Consider the following 15,303-nt stretch of genomic DNA (forward strand, 5'->3'; position numbering starts at 1 on the left):
TTCTGGTCTGAAAGTTTCTGTCTTGCTTGGCTGCCTCTTTCCTGGTTCTTTGGCTAAGGAGAGCTAGCTATCCTTAGGGCAGTTTTCATCTGCACCTCTTGGTGTATCGGGGTTGTCAGGTTGTCGAGCGCCCAATCTAGGAGCTCTGGGGGCTCGCTGCCCTGTCTCTCCTCAGGTACTAAAGTCCCAAGCCTCTTCTCTCCACCTTTGAGAGTCTTAGGCTTCCTTTATATGTAATATCCAGGGTTCTTAGCTGTACATAACAGGGAGAATGGGGAGAAGTGCATCTATCTACTCCTTCTTGTCAAGGCTCCATCTGGACATTATTTGTGTGTGGATTTTACACACTTGTGCATGTTTATCTACAGGGTAAATTGTAAGAAGTGAAATTTGTGGGTCAGAAGGTATACATATTTTTAACTTTATATTGTCAAACTGCTTTCCAAAAAAAAATATTCTTACCATTTCATTCTTGACAGTAATGTGTGAGAGTGCTTGCCAAAGACCACTTGTGGTCTTTGTTACCTTGTGAGGTGTGAACCTGTAGCTCTTTGACATGCGTCATTTGAGTGGTGTTGAATAATCCTTGTACTTGCTGTTCCTCAAGGTCCTCTGACCCTGGTCCTGAAATTGACGTTGTTGAAGAGTCCCCAGAAAAAGGAGAAGATGGTATTACCTACTTTTGTTTTTTTTTTAGGGTTCTCAGTTTTTGTGTTTCCTCTACTTTCTGTGAAAGCTATTCTATACTGGTATTATCGCTCAGCATAGCCTAAGATACTTTACAGACATTATGACAGCTCTGGGCCCACAACATATATCAGTACATATTTACTGGTGAATGGTCTTTTACATAGAATGTACTGAGAGTTTCTGGAGAAGAAATATTTTTACACAAGAGAAATGGGATTCAGAGTGAAAGCTAAACTACTACGTTAATATAAAGTGCTGTGGCTTTTTTAAAAATATATATTTATTTGTTTATTTTGGCTGCACCGGGTCTTAGTTGCAGCATGCAGGATCTTTTAGTTGTGGCATGCGGACCCTTAGTTGCAGCATGCGTGCGGGGTCTAGTTCCCCGACCAGGGATTGAACTTGGGTCCCCCTGCATTAGGAGCGTGGAGTCTTACCCACTGGACTACCAGGGAAGTCCCCTGTGCCTTATTTTTGAAGTATACATGATGATGGGGCTTCCCTGGTGGTGCAGTGGTTGAGAGTCCGCCTGCCGATGCAGGGAACACGGGTTTGTGCCCCGGTCTGGGAAGATCTCACGTGCCACAGAGTGGCTAGGCCTGTGAGCCATGGCCGCTGAGCCTGTGCGTCCAGAGCCTGTGCTCCACAACAGGAGAGGCCACAACAGTGAGAGGCCCGCGTACCACACAAAAAAAGTATACATGATGAAGGAGGGGTTTCCAAAAACTAACTTCTTTAAATCAAGTAGTTTATGTTTATTGTAGAAAAATTAGAAAACACAGAGAAGCCAAGAATTTAATTATCACTTGGTAATCCCACAAATTAGAAATAAGTCTGTTGAGGGAGGAGATATGGGGATATATGTATACATATAGCTGATTCACTTTGTTATACAGCAGAAACTAACACACCATAGTAAAGCAATTGTATTCCAATAAATGTTTTAAAAAAGAAAGAAAAAACTATTAACATTTAGCTTTAATAATACTCTTACAGGTGTTGTTTCTATACAAATATGTGTAACATAAATATGAAAACTCTTTTTTAAACTTTTTAACAACTCACACTATACAAACCTTTTTTCACTCTACATCATTCTTAAAGGTGGCAGGTTATGAAATTTCTGCAGATTATAGTGGGGGGGTCAGGGTTTTTTTGGGTTTTGGTTTTTGTGGGGGGTTTTTTTTTGTTGTTTTTTTGGTACTTTGTTGGGGCCACGTATCATATCCCTCTTAGCTTTGTCTCACTTCAGAGAGCTCAAAGCCAATAGCTTGTCAAATTTCCATCTTGTATGTGGTGTTACATAAATCTTACCCATTTAATATGTGGGGAAATGTCAAGCTTGCATTTCTTGTCAGAACTAACTGTGATTAGTTCTTGTAGAAATAAGTTTGAGACGAAGTCCTCGAATCAAGCAGTTGGCATTCAGCAGGAAAAATTCTGGTTCCTTCTACTCTGTGTCTCAACCAAAGTCTCGAAGTATACAACGAGTTCACTCATTCCAGCAAGTCAAGTCAGGTAACAATGCTTGCCTACCTTTCTTCAGAGGTCCATGCAGATTTGGTGGGGAGTGTTGTTGGGAAAAGAATGAAGTTTGACGTTGGAGAAATAGAATAGGTATAAATATTTGAGGTTCAGAGTGATGACCAGATGAACAATCCATGGCCACCGTTTTCAGAGTCATCCCTTTAGATTCCAACGGCTGGCTGTCCACATTATCCTTGTGGGTAATTCATTCATTCAAGAGGAAATTACCTGTAATTTCTACCATATGTTCAGATCCTACAGAAAGGCATCTCCAGGTGGAAGGTGCTGTTTGTCCTTCATTCTTTTATCATTATTAGCTTGGATTATCAGATATGTCTTTTTATATTTGCCTTTGCAAATTAAATTATTTCAGTTGCCTACATCTCCTAACACAGGGACTGGGCTTGATATGCAATGTTAAAATTCAAGAAGGCAGCAATTATTGGACTGCTGTCATAATTAGGTGGGATCTGCCCCTATTTGCTCTAAAAGAATTATCATCTTTCTCGTATGGACTGGCTGTTTTATGGGTATTTGGTGCGGGAGGCGGGTGGGGCGCACAGGAGTTGAGAAAGAATGAAATATTGTAACTGTTTTTGACTTGCAGACCAAAGAGAAAATTCTCCAATCCAAAGTATTCGGTCTCCCAAGAGGCTTCTTTTCGGGGCAGTGTCTGAGATGATCAGTCCCTCTGAGAAGGGTTCAGCTCGAATTAAAAGGCCTTCAGGAAACACATTGGGTTCTGAAATACCTATAGCTTATCAGGTATAAAATTACGATGATGTTTCAGATAGTATAGTTTGGGGAGCATGTAGTCATGGACAAGGAAAACCACTGAGTCCAGTAGGGAAGAGAAGATAATAACAGATGTGAGGTGGTTGGGGTTGACTTGAATGAATGATTATTGGGTGTATGGGGACTTAGGTAGCAGTTGGGCTGAGGCCAAGGTGGCAGGGAGGAGATCGAAAGATCTCGCCCTACTCTCTTGGCTTCATCTTCCATTTATATTGGACACTACGTATATATCCTTCTGAAATGTGCAGTAGCATTCATCTGTTTCTGTTAGATTGCCCACTCGATCCAGTCACCCATGTTAGAAACCTGGGAGTCATCCTGGACTTTCCCCTCTCCTCAGGCCTAGCTACTCAATTAGTCCTGCCCATTTTACTGACAAACTATCTCATACCCATTCCCTCTTCTCCATCCCTGCAGTTCCTGCCCTAGTTCAGTTCTGCCTGGAACACTTCAATAGCCTCTTCTCTCTCAAATTCATCCTGTCCCCAGAGGTCAGAGGGACCTTTGTGACCCCATTGGACGCTCCTCTGACCACATCACTTTGCTTGAAGCTCTACAGACTCTTCATCTGTTAAAGCAGGGTTTTCTAAGTTTTCCTGAAATGGAACCCTGTGTTCAAAGATAATAATCTTTGTTTGGAAACCCAAAAACTGCTTAGAGGATGGAGGAGGATACGGAGGGAACTGTGGGGAAGGGTTTGAAAACCACAGATCTATAGAACCATGTTCATTCTCCTCCCTGGACAGGCAAGGACCTCCATGATCTGATCCCTGCTCAGCCATCTCTGCTTCACACTCCACCTTCCCAGCAGCCTCAGGATGCACACAACTGCTGTTTTTTGCTTTTGTGCCTTTGCTTACACTGTTTTCTATGCCTGAAGTTCCCTCTCCCCCACTTTCCCACCTTTTGTCTTCACGTGCTGACACCCATTCTTTTAAGACCTGACTCGCTATTCCTATTCCCTCTTTCTCCCCTTTGCTGGGTTAGATAGCCAACCCTCCCAGTGCTCCCATATTGTCCCATGCGTGCCCCTGTCATTGCATTGGCCATACTATATATCTGTCTGTATCCCACGTGAAATGCCAACTAGACCAGGACTCCCTTGAGATGATCAGATAAGATTAAACAATAGGTGTTGGACCTCCTTACCTGTTGGAGTATTTAACTGCATTTTTGCAAGAAGGAAGGGAAGTTTTTTGCTGGAGAGTTTCCTTTCTGAGATGTTATCTTTGAGGCTGTGCCTTATATATCCATATATTCCATGTTCCACCTCATCCCCCCGGGCCTCCTCCCGCACACATTGCCTAGCACATAGCAGGTACTTAAAAGCACATGTTGAATGCAGATCAACAGCAGGTGATGTGGCTCTGAAAGGTTACTTTAGGCAAAGATCAGAAATAGTTGTCTCATTGAAGAAGATAGCTGTGAGTAGTGGAGTGACATAGAGTTAGAGGCAAAGCATGTTTTAGCTGTAGTATGCAAATTATTAAAACTATTTGTCTTAGGAGAAGAAACTAAGATTGGATACAGCGCTTGGTGCTAGAAAAAGTGGACATGTAAAATCTGGGTCATGTTTTGGAAGTGGAAACGTGTCACTATACGAAATCCAACTTAAGATCATTCCTTTGGCTGACTATAAATCTTCCAAATTTGACTTTTTAATCATCTTAGACATTATTAAAACACTCTTCAGAGAATATGGGTTATGATGTTCAAGCACTGAAATAAGCATTTTTCTTTACAGACTCCTGAGAAGAGTTACAGGAAATCTCCGGTCTTTTCTAAAGCTACACCAAGAAAGTTCCCTCATACGCCACGAACTCCGTTGCGCACTCCTGAAAGGCTGCAAAAATCCCCTGCCAAACAGGTCCTTTTTAAGGAGTTCTTAAAAGACTTCTCACACGGCTGGCATTCGCCATCTCGACGAAAAGCCACTCCTCAGAAAGGACACTCCCTGGCAGAAAGTCACTCTCCTCTTGAAAAAATACCGAGAACTCCCCAAAGACAAGGTGGTCAGCCACCTAGATTTTTGCAGAATTCTGCTTGGCCACGTTTGGTGAATTCCAGTCCAGAAAGCACCTCCTGTCCGGCAGCCCTGGTTTCGTCAACTGCCCAGACCAGGAGTGAGTGTCTGACTCCCATCAAATACTCTCCTCGAATCCCTCTGAGGGCAGCAGCCTCGGGGGTCCAAAGACGAGCTGCCTTCGTAGGCACACCTCCAAGTCAGAAACGCCAACTCCTGCGTGGCTCCGGAGCGTCTCAGGCAGAGAAACTGGCGCAGCCATGGAATGATGCTGTCAGAACCCCAGAGAAACCAGGGAACACAGCTCTGACTTCTCCAAAGAAACCTGTTCCCTCTCCTTCATGTGGTATTTCCGAGAAGACTCCATTTGGGAATTTTTCTATAGAATCTCCTCCCTCTGGAGAACTGGATTGGCAAGAGGCCCAGAAATCACCCAGTGTAGCCACATCTCCCTCCTGTCCTGCTCCCTCGACTCCCTACAAAGCCTCACAGATAGCTAGATCTGACCTCCTACCGCCTCCACCCCCTTCTAAAATTGGGAAAAGGCATAATAAGACTTCTAAAACAGAAGGAGACTTCCAGGAGGGCCAGCCTAACAGCTCTGCTGTTCTCAGAGTTGCCACAACTGACAACCCAGCTGCCATCACAGATGCTAGAAAGAACCAGAAGGAAGCGACCCTCTCTCCTCCATCTCCTCCTGAAAGACATAGTTACCCTGGGACTGGCTTTGGGAGTCACTGGCATACATCCTCTCCTTTGCTTATTGCAAGAGACTCGGAGTATCTCACTCTCCTGGATGAAGCTGCTGAGCACCATAGCAGTGATAACTTAAAAAGCAACATTTCACCAGTGGAAGAAGGTGAGGGGTCAAGGATGGGTACTTATGAGAAGCCGTCTCTGTGTAACCCTGGGATTCCTCCCTCTTCTCCTTCCTCTGGGCCCAGCTCTCCCCTGACACCCTGCTACGACCTGCGCTGCACTGCAGACAGGAAGCAGCGCCAGGCTGCTGCCCAACTAGAGAATCTGCAGGCGTCAGCCTGGCCCTCCAGAGCCTCTACCAGCCCACAGACCTATGAGGTTGAGCTGGAGATGCAAGCTTCTGGCCTTCCCAAGCTTCGAATTAAAAAGATAGACCCCAGCTGTCTGTCAGAAGCTGAGCCTCTGCGAAAGGAGGAGAGCTCTCTGGGAGAGGAGAGCTGCCTCCCTGGTCTCGGCGTGCCCAGGGCCAGCAAGTCCTCAGGCAAACCCGAAGCCACCTACCTGTCGCCCCCCTGCCTTCGCCCCTCACACGGCACCCCCGGCAAGAGCGGGGGACAGACCTATATCTGCCAGTCCTGTACCCCCACCCGCTGCCCATCTAGTACCCCCTCTCCATTTCAGACAGAAATTGGGGTTCCTTGGACACCATCCCCCAAGCACAGCGGGAAGACAACTCCTGACACAATTAAAGACTGGCCCCGCCGGAAGAGGGCAGTGGACTGCAGCCTCAGCTGCTCTGCTGGGAGGAGCGAGGGCGGTACAGACCTTCCTGGGGGAGTGTCGCTGCTGGAGCCGGAGGGGAAGGAGCGAGGCCTTGAACTCAGCATCACCAAGACCCCCATCTTGGGGGATTTTGAGCTCGAGGGGGTGTGTCAGCTGCCAGACCAGTCACCTCCCAGGGACAGTGAGCCTAAGGCTGAGGAAGCCTTCTCCTGGGGACAGTTTGGGTTGGGATCTCGGAAGAGACTCCTTTCTGCCAAGGAGGAGGCTGAGTGTCAAACCAAAAGAGTCTGTGACAAGCAGAGAGGAGACTCCCAAGTCGGTAAGAGTGAAGACAGGTCTCCAGGCACGGGTGTGCGACAGCTCCCCTCCACGGCAGGCGACGAGGTGTTTGTTTCAGGTGAGTTGGCCCCGTGCAGCTCTGTCGGGTGTGTTGGTCAGGAGGCACTGCAGAGACGCCTACTGGGAAGGCTGGGGCTTCCTTGTGAGGGCTGCGGGCTGTGCTGACTGTGCCGTTGCTGCAGGTGCCACCCCGCCTCCCGGCTGTGCCGTGTGGAGCTGCCTCTCTGCCAGCGGTCTGCAGGCGCTGACCCACTCTCCACTGCTGTTCCACGGGAAGGCACCCTCCTCTCAGTGTAAAGACACCAGAGGTAATTTGTTGAAGGTCCTAGAGATGTTACCAGGATCAATCTTCTATCCTTTGGTTAGCTCTCCCAAGCTAGCTCGGGGTTTTCAGGCACTTGCATCTTGCAGGAGTCGTAGGGACTGCCACAGTTTGGGATGGTTTTATCCCTGCAGTGTCATGTGCCCTTCCCAGAGAAATACCACTTTAGAACTTATGTGTATTTGAACCAAAAAACCCCTCAATATCCTACCAAATTACTTCAGCTTCTTGAAGACAGTGACAGAAACTGGCACACAATCACTTCCTGCTCGTCTGTGGTCACTGGGATCTGAGGGGAAAGCAGCACGAGTGGTAGGTGGTGTGTGCAGAGCCAGCCATTTCCCCTCGGGGGTTATACCCCTGTGTTTCCATACATTCAGTCTGAGAACGGACTGGCTATTATAATCAGCCTTCAGACCCTAGGATTCCCCTCGACCCCACCTGGAAAGAACGGGATTCACCCTGTTAGCTGCACTGGTTAGAGAGGTTTCCTCCTTCTGCTAGAACTGCAGCAGGGTGCAGGAGGTGGGGCTCTTCAGTGGCTCTCTTCCCTCAAGACCATGATAGAAATCATGCAAAACAGCAAAACTGCCACAGATCTGAGACAAAAAGAACTGCATAGTATCAAACTGCAGTACCACAGGTATTCTGTGTTTTCACAATTACTTGTTGCTGTCAGCTCCATGCTGACAGTAAGGGCGGAGGGCCTTGAAAAAGTATAGGTAGTGTGTCTGTGGGAGAAGAGAACCTACAAGCAATGCTGGTTTTAAGTCCATCTTAACGTGTAACCCTCTGCAGTAGAAACCCATTTTCTTTTGTTCTGTTCTCAGTTACTTCCTGTATGCTAAGTCCTTCTGCCTTTTTCTAGATGAGGATGTGGATGTATTCTCCCCCACGGCAGAAGACTCTCCTTTCAGCCGAGCATTCTCCAGGAGACGTCCCATCAGCAGAACTTACATACGGAAGAAGCTGATTAGCTAGTTAGGATGGAACTGGTTGGGGGACTTATAACTACAAACACTACTGAGCTTGCCCAGAGCTACCGCACTTCTTAACAGAAGTGTTCTGACAGCAGTTTTCTCTGGATGTACAAGGAATTCCAGATATGTATCTTAAAAGAATTCTTAGTAATGTACCCAGAAACTCAGTTCATTTGAGCCAGGGCCCTACTGGTCTGCTCATCATATGTAACCCTCAGTTTGCTGCACAGAAACAGGAATAACCAAGGCTTAATGGAACTTAGGAAATTTAAAACATGAAGGTGAGGTCAGCCAGGTCCCCATGGGCATAAAGAAACTGGGGCCTGGTCCCAAGCCTCCTTTACCATGATCAGCTTTCAGATTCCCACGTGAATGCCTTCAACTTTTCAAATCCCCCTTGTGGAGTCTGTCCACCTCCAAGCCCAGCCCTAACCCACAATGCCTGCCCTGCCCTTAGTAAGGTGGTATAGCTGGTGGTGTAACTCAGAGGCAGCCTGGGAGTCAGGAACCAGACAAGGAACTGTTAAGATCAGGATCCGATTCCACCCCACCCCAGCTGTGACCATGGCAAGTTCAGACCACTCTGCTTCACTTACGAAATGGGAGAAGGACCCCTACACATCGGTCCCTCACAGAGCTGCTATAGGCCAGGAGCCCAAGACAGAGGCAGTGCCTGGAGATGGAAGCAGCATCCACCAAACAGAAGACTGGCATGGGGGCAGAATAAATCTTTTGCATTCCCTGTGTAACAATAAAATCATCTCTAGCTACTTGGCATTCAGTGCATTTCTGTATAACATTCCAGCCTGAGGTTAAATGTGACCATGGTCCAGCTCTAGTGGTTTCTGGAGCAGCCACATCTCAAGGTCTGCCCCGAGAGTCGGCTAGTCCCTGGCACAGTTCCCACCATTCACAGGGAGACTCACCTGAGTCGTGGATATGCCCAGAGCACCCAGTGGACCAGTGTGCTGTCAAGTCTTGGCCAGGAGCTTCGCTAACAGCTGATTCAATGGTCTCATGGTCTCTGAAAAACTTTGAAGCCTGTTGTTCTGTTCCCAAACCTGAGTCTTACTATGATCTTCTTGTAAATCAAACTAAGTGAAAACTCCCATTTCTCCCTCCAGAGATTACTGTCATTTATTTTAAAATGGTTTTCGAAAATCTTTATACTACTAAGCTTTTCAGTCCCCCCACCCCCAATATACATAAGACCATTTAAACCACAACCCTGTGGCCATTGACTGTTCTGTGACAAGCCTTGGCTGAACTTCAGAACCAACAGCACACACATCAGCGTGAGACTAGAATCATCCTTCTGAAACTCAAGCCAAAAGGTGGCAGAAGGAGAGAGACAAGATGGCAGAGTAGGACTTGAGCTCACCTCCTCTCACGAAAACACCAAAATCACAACTGACTGCTGAACAACCATCAACAAAAAAGACTTGAACCTACCAAACAAGATATTCTACACCCAAAGACCAAGAAGAAGCCACAAGACAGGAGGAGGGGCACATTAGTGATATAATCAAATCCCATACCTGTGGAGTTTCTCCCACATAAGTGAGAGTTCTGAGTCCCACGTCAGGCTCCCCAGCCTGGGGGTCTGGCATTGGGAGAAGGAGCCCCCAGAGCATTTGGCTTTGATGGCCAGCTAGACTTGAGTACAGGAGCTCCACAGGACTGGGGGAAACAGGGACTCCATTCTTAGCACACAAAATGTTCACAAGCACTGGGGCCCAGGACAAAGCAGTAACTCCATTACAGCTTGGACCAGACCTACCTGTGGATCTTAGAGGATCTCCTGGGGAGGTGGGGGTCAGCTGTGGCCCATTGTGGGGACAACGACACTAGCAGTGGATACCCCAGGCAACACTCATTGGTGTGAGCTCTCCCAGAGGTTGCCATTTGGCCATCAAGACCTGGCCCTGCCCAACAGCTTGCAGGCTCCAGTGCTGGGATGCCTCAGGCCAAACAACCAATAGGGTGGGAACACAGCCCCACTCATCAGCAAACAGGCTGCCTAAAGTCATCCAGAGCCAATAGCCTATAAACACCCTTTGACATGGCTCTGTCCACCTGAGGGACAAGACCCAGCTCCACTCACCAGTGGGCAGGCACCAGTCCCTCCCACCAGGAAGCCTGCACAAGACTCTTAGACCAACCTCACCCACCAGCAGGTAGGTACCAGTACCAAGTATTAAAATCCTGCAGCCTGAGAAATGGAGACCACAGACAAAGTTAGACAAAATGAGACGGCACAGAAATATGTTCCAGACAAAGGAACAAGATGAAACCACAGAAGAACAACTAAGTGAAGTGGAGATAGGCAATCACCCTGAAAAAGAATTCCGAGTAACGATAGTAAAGATAACAAGATCTCAGAAAAAGAATGGAGGCACAATACTGAAAGGATACAAGAAATGTTTAATAAAGAGCTAGAAACTTTAAAAAACAGAGATGAACAATAACTGAAACGAAAAATACACTAGAAGGAATCAATAACAGAATGAGACAGAAGAACGAATAAGTGAGCTGGAAGACAGATTAGTGGAAATTACTGCTGTGAAAGAGAATAAAGAAAGAAGAATGAAAAGAAATGAGGACAGTCTCAGAGCCTGGGACAACATTAAATGCACCAACATTTGCATTATAGTGGTCCCAGAAGGAGAAGAGAAAAGGGGTCTGAGAAAATATTTGCAGAGATAATAGCTGAAAACTTCCCTAACATGGGAAAGGAAACACTCAAGTCCAGGAAGCACAGAGAGTCCCATCAGGATAAACCCAAGCAGGAACACGCTGAGACACATATTAATCAAACTGACATAAATGAAAAACAGAGAAAATATTAAAAGCAACCAAGCAGGAACACGCTGAGACACATATTAATCAAACTGACATAAATGAAAAACAGAGAAAATATTAAAAGCAACAAGAGAAAAGCAACAAACAACATGCAAGGGAGTTTCAGCTGATTTTTCAGCAGAAACTGCAGGCCACAAGGAAGTGGCATAATTTATTTAAAGTGATGAAAGGGAAAAACCTACAACCAAGAATACTCTTAACTCTACCCAGCAAGGCTCTCGTTCAGATTTGACGGAGAAATGAAAAGCTTTACAGACAAGCAAAAGCTAACAGAATTCAGCACCACCAAACCAGCTTTACAACAAATGCTAAAGGAACTTACTGAGGCAGAAAAGAAGGCCACAACTAGAAACAAGAATATTACAAATGGGAAAGCTCACCAGTAAAGACAAATATACTGAAAAGGTAGAAAATCATCCACACACAAATATGATATCAAAACCATCACTGTGAGGAGAATATAAATGCAGGATATTGGAAAAGCATTTGAAATTAAGAGACCAGCAACTAAAAACAATCTTGTATATATATAGACTGCTATATCAAAACCTCACAGTAACTGCAAACCAAAAATCTACAATAGATACACAGACAAAAAGAAAAAGCAATCCAAACACAACACTAAAGATAGTCATCAAATCACAAGAGAAGAGAACAAAAGAGGAAGGGAAGAAGAAAGACCTACAAAAACAAATCCAAAACATGATGGCAATAAGAACATACATATTGATAATTTCCTTAAATGTAAATGGATTAAATGAGCCAACCAAAAGGCATAGACTGGCTGAATGGATACAAAAACAAGACTCATATATATGCTGTCTACAAGAGACCCACTTCAGATCTAGGGACAGATAAAGACTGAAAGTGAGGGGATGGAAAAAGGTATTCCATACAAATGGAAATCAAAAGAAAGCTGGAGTAGCAATACTCAGACAAAATAGACTTTAAAATAAATACTGTTACAAGAGACAAAGAAGGACACTACATAATGATCAAGGGATCAATCCAAGAAGATATAACAATTATAAATATATATGCCTACAAAATAGGAGCACCTCAACATTTAAGGCAAATGCTAACAGCCATAAAAGGAGGAACTGACATTAACACAATAATAGTGGGGGACTTTAACACACCATTTACATCAATGGACATTATCACCCAGACAGAAAATTAGTAAGGAAACAGGCCTTAAAGGACACATTAGACCTGATGGGCTTAATTGATATTTACAGAACATTCCATCTGGAAGCAGCAGAATACACATTCTTCTCAAGTATGCATGGAACATTCTCCAGGATAGATCATATGCTGGGCCACAAAGCAAGCCTCCATAAATTTAAGAAAATTGAAATCGTATCAAGCATCTTCTCCAACCACAACACTATGAGATTAGAAATCAATTACAGGAAAAAAAAAAAAACCTGTAGAAAAGTGCAAACATATGGAGCTAAACAATGTTACTAAACGACCAATGGATCACTGAAGAAGTCAAAGAGGAAATCAAAAAATACTTAGGGACAAATGACAACAAAAACACGATGATCCAAAACCTATGGGACACAGCAAAAGCAGTTCTAAGAGGGAAGTTTATAGCAATGCTATCTTACCTCAGGAAACAAAAAATTCTCAAACAACCCAACCTTATACCTAAAGCAACTAGAGAAAGAAGAACAAGTAAAACCCAAAGTTAGTAAAAGGAAAGAAATCATCACAATCAGAGCAGAAATAAATGAAATAGAAACAAAGAAAACAATAGAAAAGATCAATAAAACTAAAAGTTCATTCTTTGAAAAGACAGGCAAAATTGATAAAACTTTAGCCAGACTCATCAGAAAAAAAAGGGAGAGGGTTCAAATCAATAAAATTAGAACCGAAAAAGAAGTTACAACTGACACCACTGAAATACAAAGGACCATAAGAGACTACTACAAGCAACTATATGCCAATTAAATGGACATTCTAGAAGAAATGGACAACTTCTTAGAAAGGTACAACCTTCTAAGACTGAACCAGGAATAAATAGAAAATATAAACAGACCAGTCACAAGTACTGAAATTGAAACTGTGATTTAAAAACTTCCAACAAACAAAAGTCCAGGACCAGATGGTTTCACAGGTGAATTCTATCAAACATGTAAAGAAGAGTTAACACCTATCCTCCTGAAACTATTCCAAAAAATTGCAGAGGAAGGAACACTCCCAAACTCATTCTATATGGCCACCATCACCCTGATACCAAAACCAGACAAAAATACCACAAAAAAAGAAAATTACAGGCCAATATCACTGATGATAAAAAAATCCTCAACAAAATACTAGCAAACAGAATCCAACAATACATTAAAAGGATCATACACCATTATCAAGTAAGATATATACCAGGGATGCAAGCACTTTTCCATATCTGCAAATCACTCAGTGTGATACACCACATGAACAAACTGAAGAATAAAACCCATATGATCATCTCAGTAGATGCAGAAAAAGCTTTTGACAAAATTCAACACCCATTTATGATAAAAAAAAAAACTCTCCAGAAAGTGGGCCTAGAGGGAACTTATCCCAACATAATAAAGAATTAAAATATGACATATGACAGACACACAGCTAACATCATTCTCAATGGTGAAAAGCTGAAAGCATTTCCACTAAGATCAGGAACAAGACAAGGATAGCCACTCTTGCCACTTTTATTCAACATAGTTTTGGAAGTCCTAGCCTCAGCAATCAGAGAAAAAAAATAAAAGGAACCCAAGTTGGAAAAGAAGTACAACTGTCACTGTTTGCAGATGACATGATACTATACATAGAAAATCCTAAAGATACTGCCAGAAAACTACTAGAGCTCATCAATGAACTCAGTAAGGTTGCAGGATACAAAATTAATGCACAGAAATCTCTTGTATTCCTATATATTAACAATGAAAGATCAGAAAGAGAAATTAAGGAAACAATTCCATTCACCATTGCAACAAAAAGAATAAAATACCCAGGAATAAACCTACCTAAGGAGGCAAAAGACCTGTACTCTGAAAACTATAAGATGCTGATGAAAGAAATTGAAGATGACACGAACAGTTGGAAAGATATACCATGTTCTTGGATTGGACGAATCAACACTGTCAAAATGACTATACTACCCAAGGCAATCTACAGATTCAGTGCAATCCCTATCAAATTACCTATGGCATTTTTCAAAGAACTAGAACAAAAATTTTTTAAAATTTGTATGGAAACACAAAAGACCCCAAATAGCCATAGCAATCCTGAGAAAGAAAAATAGAGATGGAGGAATCAGGCACTTTGACTTCAGACTATACTACAAAGCTACAGTAATCAAAACAGTATGGTCCTAGCACAAAAACAGACACATACATCAATGGAACAGGATAGAAAACCCCAAAATAAACCCATGCACCTATGGTCAATTAATCTACAACAAATGAGGAAAGGACATACAATGTAGAAAAGACAGTCTCTTCAATAAGTGGTGCTGGGAAAACTGGACAGATACACACATTAATAAAAGAATGAAACTAGAACATTCTCTAACACCATACACAAAAATAAACTCAAAATGGATTAAAGACCTAAATGTAAGACTGGATACTATAAAACTCTTAGAGGAAAACATAGGCAGAACACTCTTTGACATAAGTCACAGCAATATCTTTTTGGATCCACCTCCCAGAGTAATGAAAATAAAAATAAACAAATGGGACCTAATTAAACTTAAAAGCTTTTGCACAGCAAAGGAAACCATAAACAAAATGAAAAGGCAGCCCACAGAATGGGAGAAAATATTTGCAAACAAAGTGACCACCAAGGGATTAATCTCCAAAATATACTAGCAGCTCATGCAGCTCTATATAAAAAAAAACAAACAACCCAATCAAAAAATGGGCAGAACAGCTAAACAGACATTTCTTCAAAGAAGATATACAGATGGCCAAAACGCACATGAAAAGATGTTCAGAGAAATAAAAATCAAAACTACAATGAAGTATCACCTCACACCAGTCAGAATGCCATCATTAAAAAGTCTACAAACAATAAATGCTGGAGAGGGTGTGGAGAAAAGGGAACCCTCCTACAGTGTTGGTGGGAATATAAATTGACACAACCATTATGGAGGTTCCTTAAACAACTAAAAATAGAGCTACCATATGATCCAGCAATCCCACTCCTAGGCATATATCCAGAGAAAGCCATAATTTGAAAAGATACATGCACCACAATGTTCATTGCAGCACTATTTACAATAGCCAAGACATGGA

General features: G+C 43.5%; 1 protein-coding gene across 1 annotated transcript in view; it reads left to right on the top strand.

Annotated features, from left to right (window-relative positions):
* The window catches only part of TICRR (TOPBP1 interacting checkpoint and replication regulator), a 50,588-nt gene extending 42,429 nt beyond the window's left edge, over positions 1 to 8,159 (top strand). The window contains exons 17-22 of the mRNA XM_065871767.1: positions 608 to 669; positions 2,074 to 2,208; positions 2,825 to 2,982; positions 4,757 to 6,914; positions 7,039 to 7,164; positions 8,047 to 8,159. Coding sequence (XP_065727839.1) covers positions 608 to 669; positions 2,074 to 2,208; positions 2,825 to 2,982; positions 4,757 to 6,914; positions 7,039 to 7,164; positions 8,047 to 8,159 — 2,752 coding nt within the window. The remainder of the gene's footprint in view (positions 1 to 607; positions 670 to 2,073; positions 2,209 to 2,824; positions 2,983 to 4,756; positions 6,915 to 7,038; positions 7,165 to 8,046) is intronic.
* Positions 8,160 to 15,303: the final 7,144 nt, after the last annotated feature.

This window comes from Phocoena phocoena, chromosome 2 (genome assembly GCF_963924675.1).
Source record: "Phocoena phocoena chromosome 2, mPhoPho1.1, whole genome shotgun sequence".
Lineage (NCBI taxonomy): Eukaryota > Metazoa > Chordata > Mammalia > Artiodactyla > Phocoenidae > Phocoena > Phocoena phocoena.